The sequence below is a fragment of the Globicephala melas genome, chromosome 10 (assembly GCF_963455315.2).
Source record: "Globicephala melas chromosome 10, mGloMel1.2, whole genome shotgun sequence".
NCBI classification, from domain to species: Eukaryota; Metazoa; Chordata; class Mammalia; order Artiodactyla; family Delphinidae; genus Globicephala; species Globicephala melas.
Window position 1 is genome coordinate 81,313,547 of NC_083323.1, and position 27,656 is coordinate 81,341,202.

At 42.3% G+C, this 27,656-nt stretch overlaps 1 protein-coding gene across 3 annotated transcripts in view; it reads left to right on the plus strand.

Moving 5' to 3' along the window:
* The window catches only part of ITPR2 (inositol 1,4,5-trisphosphate receptor type 2), a 527,210-nt gene extending 504,341 nt beyond the window's left edge, over positions 1 to 22,869 (plus strand). For all 3 annotated transcript variants that reach the window (XM_030830533.3, XM_030830536.3, XM_060305847.2), the window contains 2 exons: positions 17,518 to 17,679; positions 18,634 to 22,869. In XM_030830533.3, the coding sequence (XP_030686393.1) occupies positions 17,518 to 17,679; positions 18,634 to 18,720 (249 nt within the window). In that variant the 3' untranslated portion in view covers positions 18,721 to 22,869. The remainder of the gene's footprint in view (positions 1 to 17,517; positions 17,680 to 18,633) is intronic.
* The last annotated feature ends 4,787 nt before the right edge of the window (positions 22,870 to 27,656 follow it).

Consider the following 27,656-nt stretch of genomic DNA (forward strand, 5'->3'; position numbering starts at 1 on the left):
CCCAGCCTCACTTGTGTCCTGGGCAGCCCATACCTCTGCTTTGTCTTTTGAAGTCTCCCGTGTTCATCCCGCTTGAGATTACCTCATTTCTTCTCACATTTAACAGCTGCTGCTTGGCAGAGTTATGTGTCATCGTCTACGGCTGCTGGGCTCCTTGTGTTCAGGACTACATCATCTTTGGACCCAGCTGGCCAGCTGTTGATGCATTGCCAGCCTTGGTAAAATTCTTTTCAATCTGTGCACCATCCTACAGTTGTTCTAAGTCCCAGACAGTGGCCACTGCTATGCTCTGCAAAGCTATCATCCAACGTACAGTTCAGTCCCATGTTGATATCACACCCTGCTTGCCCCTATGCCAGAAGAACGTATTGGTTTGGACTCAATTCAGAGTTTTTTATACAGCATCCCTCAATCCACATGATGTCCTATGCAGAAAAATTTAGTGAAGAAATGTTAGCTTGTTGATGCTAATGAAAAAGTTTGACCTGAATGTAAGATTTCTTTGGTACAATGTGGCAAATCATCTTGGTCCAATTCTGAATTTATTTTTAGGTCTCTGTATTGTGCTAACCCCAAAGAACCACTCCAGATCTTTTTTATTCTTTATTTTTTAAATTGAAGTATAGTTGATTTACGATGTTGTGCTAATTTCTGCTGTACAGCAAAGTGACTTAGTTATACGTATATATACATCCTTTTCTTAATATTCTTTTCTATTATGGTTTATCCCAGAAGATTGGATATAGTTCCCTGTGCTATACAGTAGGACCTTGTTGTTTATCCGTTCTAAATGTAATAGTTTGCATCTATTAGCCCCAAACTCCCACTCCCATCCCTCTCTCTCCTCCCATCCCCCTTGGCAACCACAGTCTGTTCTCTATGTCTGTGAGTCTGTTTCTGTTTTGTAGATAGGTTCATTTGTGCCATATTTCAGATTCCAGATATAAGTGATATTGTCTGGTATTTGTCTTTCTCTTTCTGACTTCACTTAGTATGATAATCTCTAGTTGCATCCACGTTGCTGAAAATGGCATTATTTCATTCTTTTTATGACTGAGTAGTATTCCATTGTATATATGTACAACATCTTTATCCACTCATCTGTTGATGGACATTTAGGTTGTTTCCATGTCTTGGCTATAGTGAATAGTGCTGCTGTGAATATAGGGGTGCATGTATCCTTTTGAATTATAGTTTTGTCTGGATATATGCCCAGGAATGGGATTGCTGGATCATATGGTAATCCTATTTTTAGTTTTCCGAGCAACCTCCATACTGTTTTCCATAGTGACTGCACCAACTTACATTCCCACCCACAGTGCAAGAGGGTTCCGTTTTCTCCACACCCTCTCCAGCATTTGTCATTTGTAGACTTTTTAATCATGGCCATTCTGACCAGTGTGAGGTGCTACCTCATAGTAGTTTTGATTTGCATTTCTCTAATAATGAGTGATGTTGAGCATCTCTTCATTTGCCTACTGGCCATCTGTATGTCGTCTTTGGAGAAATGTGTATTAAGGTCTTCTACCCATATTTCAGTTGGGTTGTCTGTTTTTTTGTCGTTGAGCTGTATGAGCGGTTTGTATATTTTGGAGAGTAAGCCCTTGTGGGTCGCATCATTTGCAAATATTTTCTCCCATTCCGTAGGTTGTCTTTTCATTTTGTTTATGGTTTCCTTTGTTGTGCAAAAGCTTGTAAGTTTGATTAGGTCCCATTTGTTTATTTTTGTTTTTATTTCTGTTGCCTTGGGAGATTGATCTAAGAAAAGCCACTCCGGATCTTGATCGTGACCATGCCCCAGCTCCTGATGATAGATTTTTGAAACAATTCAGGGACTGGTAGAGAGGCCAGTGACAATAAAAACTAAAGGAAAAAGTCTGGATTTTTTTCAGGAGAAGGTCATTGGAATCAAGGACAAATTTCAGGGAAGGATTAATATCCATCCACTTTATAAGAGAAAAAGAGAGAATAGGAAATAATGAAAATAGAGTAGCAGGTATAGACTACTCCCATGAAAAATAAGTCAAAACCTATTTTTATAGGCAATTTACAAGTGACCAAAATACATATGACTTCATAGTAGATAATACCTCACAATCATCCTTTCAGCAATATATGTACATAAATGCAATTTTCTAATCTACAGCCTGCCCAGATACGGAACTCTTTCATTCTCCTAATTGGTCCAGATACTATAAATGATAGTCCAGGTTTCAATGGAAACCAGAGGGACCATAGTTGTGACGGGAACAATCCTGGTTATGCCATTGTCTCTGCAAAAATTTGTTTTTGGAAAGCAGAATGTTTTTATTTGCATATGATAAGACTGTGCTGATACAGCATCCTAAGGAATCCATAAAGAGTTACTAGAACTAACATGCGAATTTAAAGAGGTTCAAAATTATAACGTATACACAAAATAATCATATTTCTATATATTAATCAAAACCTGTTGAAAATTAAAATTTTAAATGCCAAAAACATGGAATAATTACAAGGAGATTTAACCAACTATAGGTGCAAACTCTGTTAAGAAAAAAAGAACTACAAAATATTGCTAGGAGAAAGAAATTTTTTTTTATTGGAATATAGTTGCTGCACAATATTGTGTTCGTTTCTGCCACATGGCAAAGCAAATCAGCCATACTGTGCAAAATTTTTAATAACACTGCTTTCATGCTCACATGTGTCCCTATTTAGCCTACAAATTAGATGATTTGTAACAGGAGTATAGTTAATAACAGGAGTACAGTTAAGGATTTCCTTTAAGGTTCAGCCAAAGGTTAGCGATGTTGAGATATCACTGGTTAGGTCCTGAGTTATTTAAAGTGGTTGTTCTCAGACTTTAGTGTACATCAGAATAACCTAGAGGGCTTGTTAAACACAGATTACTGGGCCCCAACCTTACAGCTCCTGATTCTGCAGGTCTGGGTTGTGGCCTAAGAATTTGCATTTCTGTTTCCCATTTGATGTTAGTGCTGCTAACCCAGGACAGACAGCCTTTAAGGACCAACAACTCTTTTCCTCTGCTTGGGTAGTGTTTTGAAGACAAGGGAAAAGACTTTAGGATAAACCAAACAAGTTAAAGGAGCTATTTGATAAAAGGTCTTAACGTCAGGGGCTGGTATAAGAACATCAGCTGGTGAGCTGGCTGACTGCAAATTCAGTCTAGTCAGATTATTACAGGTAAAGCCCCGTGATGATAACCACGTGCTGGATCCTTCATTGATTTTTGTGTGTGATTTTGAGATTTGCTGACCATTCATACCCCCCCGGCCCGCCCTCTCAAGGGGGGCGGGGCGGGGGGGGAAGAGCATTCTTTTTGTTGTTGTTGTTCCAGAGAAGGAATTTAAGTAGTCTTTTAGAAGATTTACTCATTTTTTGTTCGAGACAAACCTGTATGTGCTGTGTATATACATACATATACATCTATGTGAGGTATAAAAGGCAGTGAAGTTCAAACAGTAACAGATGGAGTTACTAAAACAGATTTTAATTCCACTTGTTATTGTGTTACGTTTGACTCTGGTGTTAAAAAAAGTTCTGGAATGTTTTTTCTCTAGATCTGTGTTTTCTGTACAGACATTTTGTATGTGTGTGTACGTAAATTTTTCCTTGAGCTCTCTATATAAATTTACTATGATTTTTTAAATAGATGTATTATTCTTAATTCTCCTCTTAATAAGTCACCTACAGTGGAAATGAATACGATGATGATATTCGAGAGAAATTTCAGGAGAGTCCTGTCAAAATAGCAGAAAAAGATGTTTTGATTTACATTTTACTGCTGGTTCACCACTTGCTATTTTTTCAATAGTATTGAAATATAAATTGCCCTTTTTGTTTTCATTATTGACTTTTTTTGATTATAAAGAACAGGCTGATCTTGATCTAAACATGCTTGTCATTTTCATAATGGAGGAGAGGTCTAGCCAAAGTACAATGTAAATACCGAATAACTGAAAGATTCAGAACAAAGATTAACCCGTGAACCCCGTATAGTAAAAATTCAGTTGGTGACACCTTCTAGGGTCAAGAGACTTTTAAGGTCAGGGATGTCTTTGATGTATCAGGAGTCCTCCATTGTCATCCTGGTTCTGCCAATGATCTTCTGATTTGTGACTCAGGGGTTAGTGGTTAAATTTAAACTATCTTTAAGGCTTCTTCCATCTCTGTTAGAAAGGGACATTCTCCAGTGGTGTGCTAATGTTTAACGACCAGTTCTGGCGGTAACGAGAAAGCCCTGATGGTCGCATTGCCTATTTCCACGGTGTAAATATTCCCACCGTGGCTGCTTTCAGGCTGCCAACGTGGTGTCACTGAACTCAGAGGTGGAACACAGTGGCACAAACCAGCTCTCTTCTGTGGGAGAACAGCTGTGGAGTTCTGGCCCAATAATCCATTTAGGGGCCCAATTATCCAGTCTATCTGTTCACATTAATCATGCAAACAAAATATTTTGAGCTCTGTGAATGCAATCTTATCCTCCAGGAAAAGGTGTGGTCTGTCAACTATGCATTTCCAAACATTTATTTGCTGACTTCAAAGCCCCCCGGGGCTGACATTATTGTGACAGCACACCCTTTGTCCCACTCCTGCCACCCTTGCCAAAGTCCCCATGAATGCCCACCTGGAGATGGTGGTCTCCAAATGGGAGTCTACTATGTCTGTTCTTCATGCAGCAGCCAAAGTGTTCTGTTTCATTTTATTTTTATGTGTACATGTGTGTATGCATTTGCTGTAAACCAGGAATAGCCATTCCTCCACTGGGAGCCAGAACCCTCCTTGGCCCCCATTGCTTCCAGTCCTCCCCATAACTGGGTCTGCTTCTGGTACCTCATCTCCTACCACTCTCTGTCTCTCACTTAGTACCACACTCCAGGTCAACCTCCTTTCTGTTCTTCAAATATGCCAACCTCACTTTGAGCCTTGGGGCCTTTGCCTGACTGTTCCCTCTGCCTGAAGCTCTGTCCCATCACTTCAGTGCAGAGCTATTTCCTTCTCATCAACCAGGCATCACCTCCTCAGAGTAACCTGTATGGCCTATTCAATCTACATAGCCCCCTCTCCTCCAAAGACAATGTTTCAAACCACCGTTTTCTTCAGAGTGTGTAGCCTTATCTGAAGTTATTTCATTTATTGTCATTTGTTATCGTCTCCCTGCTCTTCCTTCACCTTCTGTTAGACTGTAAGCTCTATGAGAGCAAGGACCCTTTCTGAGCTGTTCACTGCTTTAGCCAGAGCTCGGAACAGTATCGACTACATAATAGGTGTTCATTACATATACTTGAAGAAAGAAAGGAAGGAGGTCTTTTTGCTTTGGATTAGTAAAGAACAAAAAGAAGGGGGGGCTTCCCTGGTGGCGCACTGGTTGGGAGTCCGCCTGCCGATGCAGGGGATGCGGGTTCGTGCCCCGGTCCGGGAAGATCCCACATGCCGCGGAGTGGCTGGGCCCGTGAGCCATGGCCGCTGAGCCTGCGCGTCCGGAGCCTGTGCTCCACAACGGGAGAGGCCACAACAGTGAGAGGCCAGCGTACCGCAAAAAAAAAAAAAAAAAAAAAAGAAAGGGGAGTTGTTCATGGTAATGATATGTCTTCTTGAAAAACTCAGGTTACCGTGTTTACCGTATATAACAACTCCTAAGCATCCCTCCATTTTACCAACGATATGTATCAAGTGCCAACGACGTAGAAATGGAAGAGGCGAGAAGAAATCAGAAAGAAATCCTGCCCTCTAAAGGGCTTATAAACTAAACAGCTCACAGATTTCTCCTCTGTGTAACTGATGACCCCATAATTAATTAATAATATTAATCATGTATGACATTTATGATATGAAATGATTGTGATATTTGATTTATGGTATGGTCATAATTATCCCATAATTATTATAGTATTAAATATGATTGTTATATAATAATTAGTTAGCTGTATGACTTAGATCATTAGTTAGCTGTGTATGACTTAGATAAGGGCCTTAGTCATTCTAGTTTAAAGTTTTATCACCTTTGTGCTGGACAAACTAGGCCAGTGTTAAATTAGCACCTGGCCTCTTTAGCCCCTTGACACTTGCACCAGTCGGGGAGTCTCTTTTTTTTTTTTTTTTTTTTTGCGGTGCACGGGCCTCTCACTATCGCCGCCTCTCCTGTTGCGGAGCACAGTCTCCAGACGCGCAGGCTCAGCGGCCATGGCTCACGGTCCCAACCGCTCCACGGCATGTGGGATCTTCCCGGACCGAGGCACGAACCTGTGTCCCCTGCATCGGCAGGCGGACTCCCAACCACTGGGCCACCAGGGAAACCCCAGTCGGGGAGTCTTTAAACAACAGCAACTAACCTGGCTATCTTAGGGGGAAAAGGAATTTGTGGAAGGGATGCTCAGAATCAAGAGGAAAGTGACAACCAGGCCCAGCTGGGCAGAATCCAAGCAAAGTGAGCTAGCTGGCCAGAAAGTCCCACCTGGGGCCAAGGCTGGCTGGAGGGAAGGTGCCACTGCCTCTGCTGCTGTGTCCTGGAAGCCGGCCCTGGCACCAGTGGCATCACCACAACCAGAGGTCACTATCTCAATCACTGTGAACAAAAAGAATTCTGCTTCTTGGTAGCCCTTGTTCCATGTCAAAATCTCAAGCAGGAGCAACTGGTGGGCCACTCTAAGGTCAAGTGACTGCGCTCTGACTACCACAGAGAGGACAGACTTTTCAGCTTCCTCAGCAGGACGATGGACCCGGCCTTCCACAGGACCCCCGGTGGCAGTTTCCTCAAGCACAGGAGGGCATCAGGGGTTAGGCAGCCAGAAGTTGGACAGATGCCCACTTGAGAATCTCCAGCTTTTTCCTTTCCCAGTGAGACTTCCAAATGCTCATACTTGAGATTATTTGCGGAAGAAAATAAATATTTATGTTCTTTGATAAAGAGGCCAAGAGGGAAACTTAGGAGAGTAAATATGGGAATTAACAAATAATAAGATTAAGAAAGGGGTATAGCCCCAAGAATAAAAATATAGATTAAGTAGAGTTATGAACTGACAGGAAAAGAAAACCAAAACCAAAAGAAAACTGGCTGTAAGGAGGCCCTGGAGCTGCCTGGCGTTCCCGACAATCTCCTCTGTTACACAAGCTTTACTTATTTATTTTCCCTTTGTGGTCAGAGTGCTTCCCACTTCACACTTCTCCAGGAAAAACGGCAATAGGGATCTGGGAGAATGTCAGGCAGGCCCTTTGGTTCCTTGATCTCTCACAGCCAGGTGGCAGACAAGCCTCCCATCACCACATCATCAGACCTTTGACTGGGTTTCGGTCCCTGCCTCTGCAGCTGCTGTGTATCTTTGAATCAGCTGGCTGGTGGCTCACAGCATCTTTGGCTGCGGGCCTCCACTCCCTTCCTCTCTGAGTGATTCCCCGACCTGGTCGGTGCTCAAGGTGGGGTCCATAGCCTCCAGCAACCCCATATCACAGCTGCTGCCACAGCCAGAGACCTTCTGCCCCTTAGTGTTCCTGGTTACCAGCCTAGCAATCCTGCTAGTTATTGACAAGAGGACTGTAGCTCCCAGCAGCCCTAAGCTACTCTTGGGTCCAGATCCTCTTAGATCTTCCCAGGCATGGACCACTCTCTCTCCTTGGTACAGCTCCCTCCCTGGGTGCCCTGTGGGCTGGGAGCAGATCAACCCCTCCACTTGCTGTTGTAGCTGATGCTTTGTGTAGACACCCAGGGGACACGGTTAGCTGCGCCAGGGGTGAAAAGAGACCAAAAGAGAACCTATAAGCAGTTTCACTTCCATGTGCAGCCCTTGCCCTCCCATCGTGGACATACAGGGTGTTGCTAAGAGGGAGGGTTGGGAAGGCGGGAAGGGCTAGGAAGCAAGGTGGGTGCTCCGGGGCTGTGGTCTCTGCCCACAGGCCAACCTGCTGCCCATGATGAGAGCCGCCGCTCGCCCCCAGGGGTGCATCACCTACTCCAGGTCACTGCTGAGAGCCCTACTTTTCAAAATCGGCGCATTTTCAGGTTGCTGGAATAGGTAGGACTTGAAGATCACAGTTCTCTCAACCCCCAAATAGCCGGGGTCCCCCATCCGGCACGCAGACCACACTCAGGCAATGACTTTTCCATTGGCCTAGTGCGTGCAGTGCCTCTTGCCCATTGCAGGAGGCCGAGGTCCACATTAATGCCTGACTTGACCAGCACCAGCTCCCGCGCCAGTCTGGAAATGTTGAAGGACAGAAATCTCGACCCATGAGTCTGAAACTCCAGAGCCCAACACTTTTTTTTTAACATCTTTATCGGAGTATAATTGCTTTACAATGTCGTGTTAGTTTCTGCTGTATAACAAAGTGAATCAGCTATACGTATACATATATCCCCATATCCCCTCCCTCTTGCGTCTCCCTCCCACCCTCCCTATCCCACCCCCCTAGGTGATCACAAAGCACCGAGCTGATCTCCCTGTGCTGTGCGGCTGCTTCCCACTAGCTATCTATTTTACGTTTGGTAGTGTATATATGTCCATGCCATTCTCTCACTTCGTCCCAGGTTACCCTTCCCCCTCCCCGTATCCTCAAGTCCATTCTCTACGTCTGTGTCTTTATTCCTGTCCTGCCCCTAGGTTCATCAGAGGCATCACCATTTTTTTTTTTTTTTTTTTTTTAGATTCCATACATATGTGTTAGCATACGTTATTTGTTTTTCTCTTTCTGACTTACTTCACTCTGTATGAAAGACTCTAGGTCCATCCACCTCACTACAAATAACTCAACTTCGTTTCTTTTTATGGCGGAGTAGTATTCCATTGTACATATGGGCCACATCTTCTTTATCCATTTCTCTGTCGATGGACACTTAGGTGGCTTCCATGTCCTGGCTATTGTAAACAGAGCTGCAATGAACATTGTGGTACATGACTCTTTTTGAAGTATGGTTTTCTCAGGGTATATGCCCAGTAGTGGGATTGCTGGGTCGTATGGTAGTTCTATTTTTAGTTTTTTAAGGAACCTCCATATTGTTCTCCATAGTGGCTGTATCAATTTACATTCCCACCAACAGTGCAAGAGGGCTCCCTTCTCTCCACACCCTCTCCAGCATTATGACACTCTTGTTTAAGTGTTTGTTGAACTGTTTTGATCCTCTCTTCAGCCGAGGGGGGTCCACACTTACCTGTTTCACTCTGGCTCCTAAGGTGAGGAAGCCACAGAAGGCAGCTTTCAGCTCTGCAGAAGCTAAGCCTGCCAGGCTGTGATGCCCTCCTGCACACCCCGTGCTGGGAACAGGGCAGCCACTTCCCCCACGGCTGTGCTGTGTGTGAAACTGGACCAGCGTCCAGTCCCTCCCAGCTGTAACTTTTTGACTGCCAGCCTGAGGTCCTGCTGAGATCAGTACCCTGTCGTCCTCATCCCAGCACTTCCTCCTTCATGGGCACTTTTGCTGGACCTATTTTTCTCTCTGCCCTTGGGAGCAGTGACTGGATTAAATAGGCCTTGTCCCTGGAGGGCTCCCCAGCCAGCAGCCCCCTTCCCAGCAACGATGCCCTGGAGGTGGGGGTGTGGAAAGGGGCCAGGCAGGAGCACCACAGTGATGCCAGGGGCTGTTGCTCTTTGAGCATTTGTCAGGTGCCTCTAAGGGGCAGGCTCCAGCCTTTGTGCCATCAGCTCAGCTGTCCAAGGATCCTTGAAGTTCACACACTGCTTTGTGGGGTTCAACCTGCTTTCACATGCATAATGCAAACTTGATGTCCAAGCACTTAGATTTGTAAAATATTTCAAGGTTTGACAATGACATTTTAAAGGGATTTGTTACTTTACGAAAGCATTCAATACAGATTTGCCTTGGATAACTAACACATTTTAAATTTCTCAATCCACACAAATATGGTACTCCTACCGCATTTGCAGGAACTCAGTTGCAGAAGGAAGATACAGATACAGAATAAACAGGGAGAGACAGAAGGAAGATACAGTTAATAAGGGCTGAGGGACTTCCCTTGGTGGTCCGGTGGTTAAGAATCTGTCTTGCAATGCAGGGGACTCCGGTTGGATCCCTGGTCAGGGAATTAAAAGCCCGCATGCCCCGGGGCAACTAAGCCCACGTGCTGCAACGAAAGATCCCATGCACTGCAACTAAGACCCAACGCAGCCAATAAATAAATAAATAATAAATAAATAAACATTTTTTTTAAAAAAAAGTGAGGGCTGGCAAATGAATCTTCCAGTCCTGGAACGTGTTATTTTTCTAATGCAGCAAAATTTGCCCTTCTTCCCTCCCTTTTCTTTAGAATGAGTTGCCAAGGTTTTCATTTATTTGTCAATCCAGGAATAACGTTTTAATTTCAAAGGACACAGCTGGATCCTTTCTGTCACCTCCAGTCCCCAGTGTTTGTCACACAAGAGTGTGTTTTCCAGCTCATCCTTTCTTCCTCAAAACCCAGGGCCTGCATCCGAACCCCTGTGAGAATCAGCCTTTTGTTGTCCAAACTGAGCAATGCTTGTCACATACAGGTCGGGTGTTCACCGAGAGCAAAGCTAGAAGCCCAGATGCCAGTGTTGTGGGTGTCCCTTAAGTTTCTTTTTTCTTTTTTTGGCTGCATCGGGTCTTAGTTGCGGCATGCGGGATCTTTTTTTCTTCAACTGCAGCACACGGGCTCTTCATTGCAACGTGCGGGCCCAGTAGTTGTGGCGCGCAGGCTTAGTTGCCCCGCGGCACGTGGGATCTTAGCTCCCCGACCAGGGATTGAATTCGCATCCCCTGCATTGGAAGGCGGATTCTTAACCACTGGACCGCCACGGAAGTCCCTCCCTTAAGTTTTTGAGATAATGTCTCACCTGCCAGCAAGGCCGCCGTGCTGGTCTGAGGGCGGGAAGCCCGCCATGCCCCTCCTTCATGGAGCAGAGGCTGGGATGGGGTACGTGAAGCACTTCGCGTTAACCAACACGATTCCTTTGACTTCAGAAAGAATCCCTGTTCCAGATATTGTCCTTGTTCTGAAGTTCCAGGAAAGCAGGAATTGTGTCTTTCCTTCGGGGACCTCCCAGGAAGTAGGTAGTATTAGCATTGCTGGTGTTCCTTTTGAGAGCCATTTCCGCTGACATCTTCAAACCAAAAGTGCAAAGAGAGGAATGCAGTGGGTCACAATGAGGCTTTGGGGAAATGGTTATACTCGTCGGCCTAGGAGGCTTTGCGTATGATTTTAGAATGGAAAATGAAATATAAACTTAAGACTTAGAAGAGGATGGTAACCAAGAAAACCTTTGCCAGTGGTCTTGTAACAGCATATTTTAAGCATAGAGAGTCTAGAAGCAGAAATGAGGATACATATTAAATGGTTTATGGATATACCAGTACAACACAATACAATGCATGGTATGTTCAATGTGATACCCCTCATTAACAGTCTTTTAGAGCACTCTGCAAAATTGCAGTGAATGTCAAGCATCGATCAATGTATTTGCACAGTATCTGCATCTGCATTTCTGATACAATACCTAAAGCATTTATTTCTGATTTTCAGTAAATAAACCTTTAGCATACCCCAGAAGAAGTAATCAAGGGGGTTCAAGTTATAAAATATATTCTCCGTGTAGTCTCTGTTTTCTCTGGCAAGTTCAGAAGCTAAGCATTGACATCTCCATTGGACGTGGAGAAATAGTCCAGTGCAGTGAAGGGAGCACAAGGTTTCCCGTCGCACAGAGTGGAGGCCAAAGCCTGGCCCAGCCACTTATAGCCCCTATGTGGCCTTGGCAAGTAACTAGTCCTTTTCCTGCCTCAGTGTTGTCAACTGTAAAATGGAGATGGTAACAGTCTCAACCTTATGGAATCATTCTGGGTATTGGCCATAGCATGACTAAAGTGCCTGACACTTGTCAGGCAGCCAAAAAATGGGATTATTACTGTGTTATAGAACTACAGTGCTTGCTTTCTCTTTAGCTTACATGCAGGTGACTTATTTTTAATCTTTTTTTAAACCTTTTTTTATTGAAGTATAGTTGATTTACATTTTAGGTGTACAGCAAAGTGATTCCGTTATATATATATATATGTATACATATATTCTTTTTCAGATTCTTTTCCATTATCGGTTGTTATAAGATACTGAATATAGTTCCCTGTGCTATACAGTAGGTCCTTGCTGTTTATCTATTTTATATATAGTAGTGTATATCTGTTCATCCCAAACTCCTAAATTATCCCACGTGACTTTTAATATGTACCTAGTGGAGCTAAAATGACATAAGACAGTTTCTCCAAGGTTGGGCTCACTGAAATCAATCTCCTCCTACTTTTCAATCTCGTTCTGATGCAGAGAGAAATCCGTACAATCTTTACATTTTCTCAAGCCTGTCACCAATTAAGCATCAGCAGGGCTAGATCATACAAGAGCTTTTCCACTACGTCATATGGAAGAACTTGTCCAGAAGTGGAAGTTAAGTGCAGGGAAACAGTTATAAGACCTCAAGGAAACCTAAACTCTCTAGGTTTCAGAATGGGCATTTGTAATATGCTGAGCTTGGGTTATGTGGCTTCAAGGTTGCTTCTAGCCTAAATGCTATGTTTCTGTTTGCTAACTTGGCGAGCTTGGGGCTTGTCTCAGCAATTTGGTTTGTAAAGTTTTGAATTCACAGCTTACAGAACGATGAGCTGGAAGAGACATAGAGACCACCCAGGGTAACATTCTGGTTGTACAGATGAGGAAACTGGGACTCAGAGAATAAGGCTTCCCCACCATCCTTATATCACATAGCTAGTTTTGGGCTGAACTAAAACCAGAACCCAGGTGTTTTGACTCCTAGATCAATGCTCTTCCCTTTATATCGCATGGCCTCTTTCCTGCAAATGGGGTATCACATTTAAGAACCAAATATGAAAACAGCACGGCTAAGCTCTAACTGACTCTGACAACCTAATTGTTTACGGAATAACTACAAAATTACATAAGTCAAATTAATCTGTTGAAAGGACTATTTGAAAGGTTTTCACACTTAAGTCTGTCTATCTTCTAGTCATCGAGAAAAACCCATTATTATTAGAATTTAGGGATAGCAAGAGGGTTATGGCTGGCATGCTCTCAGTCCCTTCATCTCTGGGCTTTGCATTTTAGAAGGCTTGAGAAGCTCTGGATTTCCCATCACCAAGTAGCTAGGATCATACACTGTAACCTCAGAATCTAACACTTAATCTGCAGCTTCCCTGACTTTATATTACCCTGTGATTAAACATTTTCATTCCTGATGAAATAAGGAAATGGTGTCCTATTGACTAACCAGAGTCGCCATGGGACTCTGCTAATCACGAGCACGATCACGAGGTGTACGTAGCATATGTGAGTAACCGAGAAATAACAAATCAAATCCAACTGCTTTGTTAGACGATGGACACATTACAAGTCGACGCGGTGAGGGAGTGGCGTCCTGTACCGTTCTGAGTGTCTGTCCTGCAGTTCTGGCTCAGACTAAAGTGCGGTGCTCTCGTTTCTCACCAGGCTCAGGCCGAGCCTTCCATGGAAGCTGCTCTTTCTGACACTGGAGCAGAGAGAGGAACCTTGGGGTATTTCATTGGAAACAACTTTCAGTGAACAAGCCCATGCAGCATTTATTCTAAGAACTCTGCTTTATTTGAGTTAATTTTGGTGAAAAGAATATACTTTCTGCACGAATTTAGAGGAACATCAGTTGTGAACATTTATTTTTAAAAGTGTGGCTTTTTTTTTGTAAAAAGAGGACAAAAGACCATACATTTAGGTTGCTTATTTTTTGCCATTTTAGTGAGATGCAAAACATTCAAGTCAGGTTCCTAAAAATTAAGAAAAAGAACCAGAAAGCATTCAATACTGAAAAAAAAATCTTAATGACACGTTATATTTTAGCTTCAGATTATGGTCCGTTGATATACAGAGGAAGAGAGGAATGAAACAAAAAGCATAAAGCTAGGAGAGAAAAGGCTGAGAACCAGGCAAACAAACAAAAACAGAGAAAGATACAGGCAGTGAAAGGAAGAAAGATGAGAAAAACCAAAAGAGGGTTAGAAGAGAGAATGATTTTTAGGGACTAGGAGAAAGGACAGTGGAGCTGGATGGCTTTCCTAGCCAGCCCTGAAGCCCGGCTTGTCGCTGTTTTCATCATCTTTGATTGAAGTCTTACTCTCCACCTAGACTGTCAATTCCACCAGCACAAGAACTGCACTGGGTTTGGCTCTCTATTGTTTTCCCAGTGCCTAGCACAGACATAGTCAACACTGTAAGAATTAGTCAATGAATGGATGAACAAAGGAACAAGTGAAGAAAGAATGTGTAAGGAAAGAGTCCTGTGGCCCAACCAGCTGGGGCAGTGGTCCCCTGAGAACTGCCATTGTTTCCTCAAAAGCAAGAGACCGTGGACTGGGCTGACCTGGGCCCCGCCACACCTACAAGAGCATTTCTTCAGAGGCAATTCCACCGTCTCACCCATGTTCTCTTTGCTAAGCATTAGAACACTGTTTTGTCTCTCTTTCTCTTGGAAACTTTCTGAAAGCTGATGTTTTCTCCAGCCCCACCTTGGGTCCATCACCATGTCTCCTGGTACCTTCTCACCCCAGGCCCAGCTGTCTGAGGTTCTCAAACGCTTCTGTTCCATCAGCCTCCCTGGAATCCCTGTCCTGATACAGACCAACTCTCCTCTCCTACAAGGCTGCCTTCTTGGCTCTCCTGAGAGGAGTCCCCTGTCCTTTAACCCACTGGTGGCAGCGGCCGAGCTTCCTACCCCCTCAGTACGAAAGGGCCCCCAGAAGAGGGTCAGCTGACTCAACTCCCCATCGCCAAGAAATCATCACATCTTCACCGTCATGTGAAAACCCATTCTTCAAGCCTTTCCATCACTGTCTTTTAATACCCCCAGTCACTCCTGTGTGTCATCCACCCCTTCTACTGACCTCCTTCAGGATGAATTTGCGGATTTCGTGCAGGATTCATCCAAAAGATTCTCCTCTGCAAATTGTGACTTTTTTAATCCGTAGTAAAATATACATAAAACATAAAATTTTACCATTTTAACCATTTTACGTGTAGAGTTTTATGGCATTCAGTACCTTCCCCTTGTTTTGCAGCCATCACCACCGTCCATCTCCAGAGAGTTTTCATCTTCCCCAACTAAAACGCTGTACCCATGAAATACTAACTCCCCAAACTCCCTGGTATTTTATCAGATTTCAGGCCCTCTCACTCTAGAATTTTTATTTCCTGAAGTTGTGCTGCCTTCAGAATTTTAAACATGATTCCACTTTCTGTCCACAGTCTCCCTTCTTGCTAGGAGGCCTGGAGGCAGACAAGTCTGGATGGGGATCCCAGCCAAACTATTTGCCAGCCTCAGTTTCCTCATTTGTAAAATTCAGATATAGATAATACGGTAGATAATATAAATACTAAATAGATAAGAGAACTGGAGTCCACTGGATCGTCGAAAGGATTAAGTGCTGACAGAGCATGTAGCACAGGTCTGTGCTTCTCCATCCCTCCTACCAGTCCACACGCTAGTGTGCCTCACTCCAATCACTGCTCTGCTGACATTCCTAGCTTCCTGATACCTTTGTCTTTCTGAGGCCCATTCCAGGGGACACACCATCTTGTATCAGTCCAACTCTCTGCCTCAACTCCACACCCACTTGGGCTGTTGGTGAACAGTGGTCTTTGCTGGAGTCATTACAAGGCACGGTCTCCCGGGCTTCCCTGGTGGCGCAGCGGTTGAGAGCCCGCCTGCCGATGCAGGGGACACGGATTCGTGCCCCGGTCCGGGAAGATCCCACATGCCGTAGAGCGGCTGAGCCCGTGAGCCATGGCCGCTGAGCCTGCGCGTCCGGAGCCTGTGCTCCGCAACGGGAGAGGCCACAACAGTGAGAGGCCCGCGTACCGCAAAAAAAAAAAAAAAAAAAAGGCACGGTCTCCCACTCCGCCCCTGCAAGCAATTAATGGGCCCCTATTTGGCTTCCTCTTCCCATTTCTCATGCCAGCCATTTCAGATCTTTCCTCTTCACTCCATTCCCCTACCCTGCCACTACCCAAGCAGTTACCATTTATCTTCTATGTCTCCACAGATCAGAGTTCTTAAACTTTAGTGCACATAGGAATCATGCAGGTCCCCTAAGAGGTTCTAATTTCGTAAGAGACAGTGGGGTTGAAATCTGCTATTTTAACAAGCAACCCCAGGGGATTTTGATATGCAGAGTGCCCAGTTCACTTTTTGTGGAGGGCTTTCCTAAGCCACAAGCTCCTTGAGATTGATGGAATGAATGAATCTGGCTGTCACTCTGCACTTCCGCATAAGTTACCATTCTCCTTTGAAATGCTAATTGGCTACAGCTATTTAAATGCAGCTTAAATGTCTTTAATATGTTTTATCCTATCCTTTATCAGCCCTTTTCACTGCCATTGGGGGTAGGGGACTGTAAAGAACGTGTTATTCTCTGACTAACAACTACGAAAAAAAAAAAAAAAAAAATCCAAGGGCCGGATGAGGTTTAGACAGAAGTCCAGATATACATAGGTTGGGTCTTTCCCCTTTCCTCTTAGGAGAGGAACGTACTCTGCGGACTCTTGTTCTAGGGATCAGCTAGGCAGACGTCTTTGTAGCCACTGCAGTGGACTTTTCTGGAGTGGAAAGAATCTGAAACAGGAAGGTCACTGCTAGGGATATTGGGAGAAGGTGACTTAGAGAAATAGGTAGAGATACAGACTGACATATCCAATCAGTGGTGGAAAGGCTCACCTGCCTTCAAATCCTGACTGCCATTTTCTAGCTTGTGATGAGGGTAATTAAACTGCTGGGGCTGCTTGATTCCTCGTCTGTAAAATGGGACAGTGATTTACCTTGCAAGCTCTTTTGAGGATTGAAAGATGGGGTATAAGTAATTCACAGTGATTCTATGATGGTAGGCAATCAGGCAGAGTTTTCAAGAGAGGTGGGTATCTCGTTAACCATCTGTCTTTACCACGATGGAGGGGACACACACACACACACACACGTATGCACTCACACCCCTACACTCAGTCAGCCTGGAAAAACAGAAGTGGCACCTGCTGTTGCCCTCTGGGGGAGTCTAACTCTAAAACCTGCCTCCCACTGTAATAAAATGTTTCCAAAGAGAGCAGACAGGGTAACCTAGGGCCATGCCCTTCCACTTCCCTCTTCCCTGAGCAGAGCTGGGAGCCTGTCTTGGGGAAGTGGGAGGTAAACCAGCATGGGTGGCTGGAACTGAAACATTTCTTTTAGCATCTCCAGACCCTACGTCATCATTCATCAAGATTCACTGATCGCCCACAGCGTTCAGGGCGCTGCTCTAAATACTTTATCCGGGACCTCCCTGGGAGCCCCTACGAAGTTTGTTGCAATATTTAATTCCCACCCTCAACCTCTCCCCACCCCTGGCCAGAAAGAGTACCTTTTGCTTTGGGTGCTAAGAAACTTTGATTTAAATGTTAGTAATAATGAACACTTATAAACATTCTTTACAGAACTTCAGGCACTCTTCTACATTTATTCCCTTGTTCCTGCACATGTATTTGTTTTTAGGAGAAGAATTTGGACTGGTTTCCTCGGATGCGAGCTATGTCCCTTGTTAGCAATGAAGGTGACAGTGAACAAAATGAGATTCGGAACCTGCAGGAGAAGTTGGAATCGACCATGAGTCTGGTCAGACAGCTGTCGGGTCAGCTGGCGGAGCTCAAGGAGCAGGTGGGTGCGCTCGGCAGATGGAGCTGGGGGGGCGGGGCATGTGAAATTGTTCACCTCTGTGAGAGAGGGGTGGCTAGAGACTCCTGGGCGCAAGATTGTTATCCACGATGGACTGTAAATTCCCATAAAAAAAAACACCCCACGTTGTGTTGTAAGAACCAAATCTCTACAAGCAGAGGCTACTTCTGCTTATCACACCTCCGCATCTTGTGTGACACTTCTACTGAACGGGGAAGGAAGGAGCAGTTGCCGAAAGACAAGGACCTCTTTGGACGTTTTTATAGAAAATCGTATTCTTTTTTTTTTTTTTTTTTCTTCAGTGGTGCGCGGGCCTCTCACTGTTGTGGCCTCTCCCGTTGCGGAGCACAAGCTCCGGACGCGCAGGCCCAGCGGCCATGGCTCACGGGCCCAGCCGCTCCGCGGCACGTGGGATCCTCCCGGACCGGGGCACGAACCCACGTCTCCCGCACCGGCAGGCGGACCCCCCAACCACTGCGCCACCAGGGGAGCCCTAGAAAAATCGTAGTTTCTGCCATCATAACCATTACTAAATTCATCAGAAAGGCAGATCGTCATTAGTACCTGTCATTTCAACACTACAATCAACCCCTTTGTCGTGTAAAATTGTTAGCATTAGTAAAAATAATATCAAAAGTAACCGTGGTAGGTTTTAAAATGACTAAGGTGATGGCGATGATTATGTGTGTGTTACAAGCAAGGGCTGCTTTAAAAGAACCACAGTTCCTCTTTCTTAACCACAGGGAGTGGTTTGCTCTGTTTCTCTGCCTAGGGAAATTCACTTTAAAAAATATTTTCTCCTTTTTGATAAATATATTTTCTGTGATGCTGGACAGACTATAGGTGCTTGGGAAATATTCACCCAGCATTGTGTGTCCCACCAGCACTGAGAATGAGTGAGAAAATCAGCTCAACGCATTCTCTCTTTTCCCCCAGATGACAGAACAAAGGAAGAATAAGCAGAGACTGGGCTTTCTCGGATCAAACACACCCCATGTGAATCATCACATGCCACCGCACTGATACCATGGGGGCAGCCGTGACTAGCCTTTCATCAGTGTACTGCCTGATCACTGAATAAAGAACTGAGATGGAGGGGAGTGAACAGTGCCTATTGTTGAAAAGTTAAAAACAACCAAGTGCCAAGATGTTGAGTGGTTTAGCTCCGAGAACAATTTCTAACTGTGTTTTCATGGTTGAGAAGACCAAACTTAAAATGCAGCCACTAAAAAGCACACATCACGCATTCTTAATGCAAAGAGAGGTCCCTTGCTCAAATGGACGGAGAAGGTAGGGGGAGGCGGGGTGGAAGGAGATGCAGGGCGGAGAGAGCTACCTTTGGCTGAATCTGTAAGAGTCCATTTTGTCTTAAATGCTGACTGCAACCTTTGTCATGGTTGGTTGGAATTTCTTTCTTTTAATGATGGCATATGGGTCAGTGATACAGGAAGTCATTTTGGTGGCTAAGTTTTACTAAGGGAAATAACTGAAAAGATTAAAAATGAGAGTTGCAAACAAAAATGTTAATGCTTCCAAACCGTAGCTGTCACAGGCCAATTTCCTTATTTATAACCTGCAACACAATGGATTTACAGCTCTAGGAACTAGAGCTTTGGAGCTTATGCCCCTCGGGCTGACAATGCGACTGGAATGTGATTTCCTTCTCCCAGATTCAGAGGGGCTCTGTCAATATGGAGTACAAAAAGAGGTTTTCATAAAACTTGTTTAAAAACATGCTTAAAGTCATGTAGAGGCTAAGATTTTTAAAAGATTTGGGGACAAAAAAGATGACAGTAAGCCCCAAGGACATATGTATGCTATTAAAATACATTGAGATTAATAAGTGAGCATGTTAAAGGCGACAGGAAATATTGAGAAACATGATGGTGGCATTGCCTTTTATAGATATGGAGTAAAAGCTATTTGATCCATGTTTGCTGTGCTTAAGAACTGAGTGGTTTTATTTATCCTCTTCTTGCAGTTAGGAAAAAAATCCAAGAAACATATTGAATACTCAAGAAAATGCAGAGTTTCAATCGCGTATTTTAAACTGTATCAGGAAGAGCTTTTCAAAATGTAAAGAGATAATAATCTCTTCCTCAAATTGTTTGTATGTTAAATTATGCAACCAGAATTTGTGGAGGGAGAAATTAACCTGCCATGCTTGTATTATTCTTAGCGATTATGCTTTTAGAATGTTAAGACAAAATTCAGATCATGAAAGTGTTAGGAGAACTGCCACGTGGCAGGAGAGCAGGCACATGACACCAGACTCTTGGAGGTGCTCTGCAAGCTGACCTTTCCTAGTCACTGCCCCCAAAAGAACAAAAAATTGCGTTTTTGAACTCTCATGTTATCACCACCAAGGTTTAAGTTCAGGACAGCGTTTGCTGTGACCATTTTTAAAGCTTTTGGATTATTTTAATATAGTTTAAGCTATTGGCTCCTAAAATTCTCAAATCATGGTCTGGGTAGATGATAAAGGATGCCTGAACCAATCCTTTTTCCACACACCCCATTAAAATGTAGACTTGGAGGAAAGCTGTTGAAACCCAGAGCAATGAATTTTTGAACTGAATCTGCTGGTACACCTCCCCCGCTCCTCCAAATACCTCCCGAAGTTAAGAATTCCTTGCTCTGATCTGGTAGTATTTTTCCTAACCAGTTGCTGAAGGATCATGATTCAAAGATACTCAGAAACTGGGATATATATCTGTATGCAACACAGAACTTTGAACCTAGGAGGCATTCAGTAAATGTATGAGAAATTCCAGTGTCATTCGATCCTAATGCTTCATTGAAACTTTATATCATATATTTGATTTTTAAAAATGGCTTCACCAAAACTGAAGTAGACCAAAGCAGCCATTTTTTTAAAAATCCAAGACCATTATTGTTATTAACAGTATTAGATGAAAAGTACCTTTCAAAGTATTTTAATTAGGCAGAGAGTTTCATGGGTAGGGAAAAGAAGAGAAAGGTGGAAAACATTGGCTATGTTCCAATGTCAGAACTTATCCCTGTTTAACACAAAGTAAAATTTTTCTGATGGATGTTCTAGCATCAAGAAAATAAGTTAATTTGTACAGATGAGAGCAACCTGCCTTTCAGATGAACCATCTAGTCTTTCCTTACACTTTTTTATAGAGAATGAGCCATTGGGTATGTACTGCCATCAAGAAATGGCTTCACCTCTCCAACCATTGTGGAGTGGCAGGTCACCGTGTCACAGTGTGTTTTCTCCTATGAGAAATATTCAAAAGCGATTACAACTAACCAGACTCTTATTTAGTCAAAATTGAAATATTTCTCAGTTCTGTCTCTCTCTTTCCTGCCTAAATACTTTAAGACTATAAAACAAAATAAAAGCAAACAAAAAAAGGCAGTTTCAAGGCTATGAAATTCATGATGGAGGAGATAATCACGGGGAAATTTGACATTCGCTATAAATTTATGTTTGTTTTGTATATGTTTGTTAATGCAACTGGAATATTTGACCTAGGCAAGTATCAATTAACATTCTCATATTTATATAGCAATATTAAAATAAATATAATCATCTTTGATTTTGTTGTTAAGGAAAATGTTTTACTATTTAGTTATTAAAACCCATATTGGTTTAAAAGTATGTTTCCGCTGAACATAATTTTTAATTTCAAAAGGATTTTATTCCCCTACATGTTCCATTCTGAGGTCCAAGAGTTTCATGCAAGTATGTTTTAAGATTATAATATTAAAAAATATTGTAAAGCAATTATACTCCAATAAAGATGTTAAAAAACCCAAAATAAATAAATAAATAAATTTTATACTTGTAAAACATATTTAAACTAACTTTAAAAAGTTAGGGCTTATTTTCTTTCATACTGAAATTTTTCTGTTGTGATGAGGATGCAGTTTCTAGTGGATTATTGATAAGTCAGGAAGATATTTCATCCAAGTCAGAACTAATTGTTTGCTTTTTTCCATATTCTCAGCTCGCAACTCATTGTTTTGGCTGCTCTTTTTAGTTTATAGTTGTTTTATTAGAAGCAATCTTGCAGTAGGGCCCACCCTCTACCCCGATGCCCCAGGGCTGCGAATGAGCGGAGAGGCTGGGGATCTGGAAACTTGGGGAGGGAAGGTGCAGGTTGGGACTTCGCTATGATTAGGGGAAAGGAGTAAAGGATAGATAATATGGATGAGCGGGGCTTACCCTCCAGGAACCCAGTAGACTGGGGCATAAGTAAGTAAATATTGCACAAGTATAATGATGTGACAGATTACAGGCTCAAGAGATAACCCTTAAACATGCAAAGAACAGGGCTTTGTGGGGAGTAGCCATAAGAGGTGTGTTCCCTCCAGCAGTTCTTAAATCTTTACAGAATAAGAAGTCAGCATATTCTGACCCACAGACCTGTTCCAGGATGCCCTGACACATGATACATTGCAAAAAGGGGTGCAGCAGGCATCTTAAAGACAAGCACAGGTGCCTACAGGAACCAGGCAAGTGACTAAAATGTATGCAAGTGTGAGGGGTACACTGTATGTAGGGAGAGGGGAGCCTGTGGAGAGCTTCTTTTTTAAAAAATTTATTTTAGTGAAGTATAGTTGATTTACAATGTTTGTGTTAATTTCTACTGTACAGCAAAGTGATTCAGTTTTACATATATATATGTTATTTTTCATATTCTTTTCCATCATGGTTTATCCCAGGATACTGAATATAGTGCCCTGTGCTATACAGTAGGACCTTGTTGTTTATCCATTCTGTATGTAATAGTTTGCATCTGTTAATGTGGGGAACTTTCTATTTGCAAGATTTGACACCTAATTCCACTTTGAAGAAAATGCCTGAGGCCAGTTGAGGCCCTCTAGTCACTCATTTGTTGATAAAGCTACCCCATTTAGTAGAAGAAAATACACTATACCAAAATGGAGCACAGGAGCTAAAATGCATGTGAAACTTGAGAAATCGGAAAACAAATCCAGGTGTCACCTCTGAACTGAAGTGTTTCCACAGACTTGAACTAATTTATAAAATTATCCTACCAGTTCTTCTCATTTCACCAGTAGCCTTTTTTTTTTTTCCTGCAGTAGAGGAATGCTACATTTGCCTCAAAAAACATGATTCTAATATATGTCAAAGCCAGATAAGTATAACTCATAAATTATTATTAATAAAATTGAATTTGTTTAGCTTTTTTGTATGTGATACTTTAAGTGCTTTATTCATTTCTTAACGTTTCTGAATAATGTATCCATTGGTATGAAAGTCATTATTATTGCTATTTTACATAACGAGACATGGGGGACAAAAATTTTGGTGACTTGAATCACACTGGTGAGCTAATCCAGGTGGACCATTGTGTCCAGCGCTTACTGAGAGTTGGTCAAATTCCCAGTTGGCCAACACCTACTGGTATATCTACATCCTGGTGATACACAGCAGGGGCTCTGTGGTTACAGGCCTTTTGACCATCCAGGATTTCCTGGTTCTTAACCCCCAGAGCATGGGACAGCTGATATCAAAATGACTTGCATGAATCACTCGCAAACCACAAAGAGAATTCTCTGCTCACATGGGCAATTTCTAGTGTCCTTGAAGCTGTGTGGCAAGAATTGTTTTGTTTTGTTTGGGATCCGAGGAAAGGTTTCGGGAGGGAAAGTGGACAATGTGTTCCTTTTCCAGTGAGAGTAACTAGCACGAAGGGCGGGAGGATACACGTGGAGGAGAGTGTGATGGACATTTGAAAGTCACCCTGCCTTTGACTGTCAACTGCAGTGCTTTGAGGAAGTCTTGGGAAGGCTAGTCTTCAGAGCACAACTGCAGGCCAGAAATCTGTGTACTTGAACCTCTCCTATGTCCTTCCCCGACAGCAGAGGCGCTGGCACGTCACATGGAACGTGTCACATGGCAAACAAAGAAACACAGAGACCAAACTTGATGAAAGTAGAAAATTTATAAGAACAGACAGAAGTTGTTGAACTCAGTTTGACTCAATCTAACAGAAAATTCTGGTCTTTACACTTCGATGTGGATTTCCCCCGAGATTAGCCTGTTCCCTTTTCACTCTGGTCCTTGGGGTAAAATCAGCTCCAGGTAGAATTGCCCTCCTAACAGCTGTGGAAATGTGGATCTCCTCTACATCCCCAAATGTGGGGATCCCCTCTACAATCCACTGCAGCACTTCCTTCCAAAGTTCTCCTTCCCTCAAATCTATTTGTGTAGGAAAAACCTTCTGAGGCTGCTGCCTGTTCTAATAACTGTGGTTTTTGTTTTGTTTTTATAATTGTCTTCACTGTGGACAGTTGTATCTGCCTTTCTGTCTGCCGTAACCTGTTCCCTCTCAACGTGGATCAAATGATTTTTTGTGATCCTGGTCTTCTCAGCAGTATATCCAAATAAAAATTTTGTGAACACATTACCTTAAAATTAGACCCTGCTTCATAAAAAATATTAATGTATTTTATATCATTTAGGGTTTTATTGGAGAAGAAAAATCAGGTTGGGTGACATGGACTGAGAAGATTTTAAGGATTTTAAGGATTTGACATCATGCAGTTGTAGTGAAGAGCTGGTGAAGAACTCGACAGAAGGCTGCTGCTTCTGCATCAGTGGTGGTAGGTCTGGAGTCATGGTGAGTCAGTGGGGCTGGTGGTCAGGAGAAAAAGCTGTGTGTGAGGCACGGAAGAGCAAGGGCAAACTAGGACCCATGGGAACAAAATTCGCATCTAGCTTTTGCTACCTCCAAACTCCATAGCTCATGTGACATAAAAAAGAAGCTAGTGTTCTTCACCTTGGAGAAGCATGTGCATCTGACCCAGGACTCAGTGAAGCTGAAGAGGAGATCTAATGGGAAGTGGAAGATGGAAGACTGTGGACTGGCTGCTGCCCACACCAGCATGGTGAGCAGGAGATCAGGCTTCAGTGGTACCTGTTGCCTACTCCTTCTGAACTTAATGACTGTTGCTTCACTCTCACCTTCCCAATCTCATGAAAATATCTCCTGTGGTCAAAATTAACCTATAATCCTCTGAGAGAGGAGATTCTGAGAAACGTAGTTCCAGCTAAGCTAAACTGATGGAGTGCAAAGCCACTGCACTGGAGTAGAACTTAATGCTCACCAATAGCGATGCTCCTCCTCGTACTGGACACACAAAGGACATATTTCCCAGCACCCATTGTGGTTTGGTGGAAACACACGACTAGTTCTTTTTTTTTTTTTTTTTAGATTTTTTTAAGGGTTTGTATTTTTTTAAGGGTTTTTTCTGTTTGTTTGTTGGCCGCGCCGTGCGGCATGCAAGATCTTACTTCCATGATGACGGATCGAACCCGTGCCCTCTGCAGTGGAAGTATGGAATCTTAACCACTGGACCACCAGGGAATTCCCTAGATTTATTTATTATTGAGGTAATTTTGGTTATAACATTATATACGTTTCATGTGTACAACATTATATTTCTATTTCTGTATACCTTACAGCCTACCCACCACCAAATATTTAGTTTCCGTCCATCACCATGTAGTTGATCCCTTTTACCCACTTCGCCCCTCTGGTAACCACTACTCTGTATCTACATGTTTGTTTTTGTTTGGTTTGGTTTGTCCCATTTATTCTGTTTGTTTGTTTTTTATATTCCACATATCAGTAAAATCATACTATATTTGTCTTTCTCCATATGACTTATTTCACTTAGTATAGTACCCTCAGGGTCCATCCATGTTGTCACAAATGGCAAGATTTCATCTTTTTTATGGTCATTAGTATTCCATTATGTATCTATACATACCACATATTCTTTATCCATTCATCCATTGATGGGCACTTAGGTTGTTTCCATATCTTGGCTATTGTAAATAATGCCATGATGAACATAAGGGTGCATATGTCTTTTCAAATTAGTGTATTCATATTCTTTGGATAAATGCCCAGAAGTAGGATGGCTGAATCATATGGTAGCTCTAGTCTTAACTTATTGAGGAATCTCCATACTGTTTTCCATAGTGGCTGCACCAATTTACAGTCCCACCAACAGTGTACCAGGGTTCCCTTTCCTCCACATTGTTTCCAACATTTGTTATTCCTTGTATTTTGATGATAGCCATTCTAACAGGTGTGACGTGATATCTCATTGTGGCTTTGATTTGCATTTCCCTGATAACTAGTGATGTTGAACACCTTTTCTTGTGCCTGTTGACCATTTGTATTTCTTTAGAAACATTTTTAATTGGGTTGTTTGTTTTTTTGTTGTTGAGTTACTATGAGTTCTTTATGTATTGTGGATCTTAACCCCTTATCAGATATAGGATTGCAAATATCTTCTCCCATTCAGTAAGTTGTCTTTTCATTTTGATGATGGTTTTCTTTGCTCTGCAGAAGCTCTCTAGTTTGATGTAGTCCCATTTGTTTATTTTTGCTTTTGTTTTTCTTGCCTGAGGAGATAGATCTAGAAAGATATTGCTAAGACCAGTGTCAAAGTGCATACTGCCTCTGTTTTCTTCTAGGAGTTTTATAGTTTCAGACCTTACATCCAATTTTTCAGACCTTTAATCCATTTTGAGTTGAATTTTGTGTATGGTGTGAGACAGTGGTCCCAGGTTTCATTTTTTCGCATATGGCTGATATGACTAGTTCTGATTAGTGGACTGTGAGTTCAGTTGACAAGCAGGGGTGGTAGAAAAAAGGTCCCTGTACAACCTCCAGTTCTTTCCCCACCACATTAATCATGGAGGCCAGGATGGAGCCAGCCTGAATCCCCAAGTCACCGCTTTGAAGGGAACTATCCTGGAGATCCTTGATACACACGGCAGAATTGAAATGAGTGAGAAATAAACTTTTGTGTGTTAAGCCATTGAAATTTAAGGGTTTTTTGTTTTTTGTTAAATAAATGAGATTGGGGTATGTGTGATTGTTGCTGTAGCATAACCCAGCCTACCTGACTAATCCAGATATATGTATTAGGCACCAGAAAATTGACCCAAATATACAACTTCTGGGAGGTGTGCAAGAAAAATATAAAGAAAAATCTATGTAGGCAAAATCTAATTATTTATCATTTAAAAACTGAATGTAATCCAAAGGTCCAGTAATTTTGGGTGTGTTTTAAAATTTATGATTCAATCATAGGATGGAATGTTATGAATCTATGGGAAGTATGTAAACTGAGGCAACATTGGAAAACAAGCAGGATAAACTTTAAAAATGCCTACAAATTATATGTACACTATTAACTATAGAAAAACATGTTTCTCAAAAAGACTTAAACAAAATACACTATAATGGTATTTGTTTTAAAACAACTATAGGATTATACAGTATTTTCCTTTTTTATTTTCTAAGCTTTTTATAGTTTTAAAAGTTGCTTTTATAGTATAATAACATTTTTTAAAAGAAATGAAAGTTGTATTAAATCCAGCAAGTGTTTTCTAGGAACAAGTTTTCCCAAACTCATTTATATTGTATAGGATCATTGGAATTGTAGATTAAGTAAATACTATAGCCACAGATTATACTGATTTCAACAAGACATTTAAGAAAAGTTGCATGATATTCCTTTGGACAAAATAGAAAATTTGTCCTTGATTAGAGTAGAGTTCTACAAATATGCATGCAAGTGAACAGTTTTACCTAACATGAGATTAGGGTAAAGTATCCTTGGCCTATTGTTAGATCTCTGTCTTTGGCCTTTTCCTGACCAACCTTTATTCCAATGTCTGGAATAACAAAATAGCAAAATTATAAAATGTGGAGATGACATAAAGTTGGGAAGTAGAGTAAACAGGATGGATGACAAAGTAACAATACGGTCAGAAAACTAGAATAGTGAACAAAGCTATTGTGATTAACTGGGAGAAATGTAAAGTTTAGCTCTAAAGAGCTCAGTTACATAAATATAGGGTAGAGAAGACAAACATTCATGTAAAAATCAAACAGACCTTGAGATTTTTCATAACTTCTATCTCTATATTTATATAT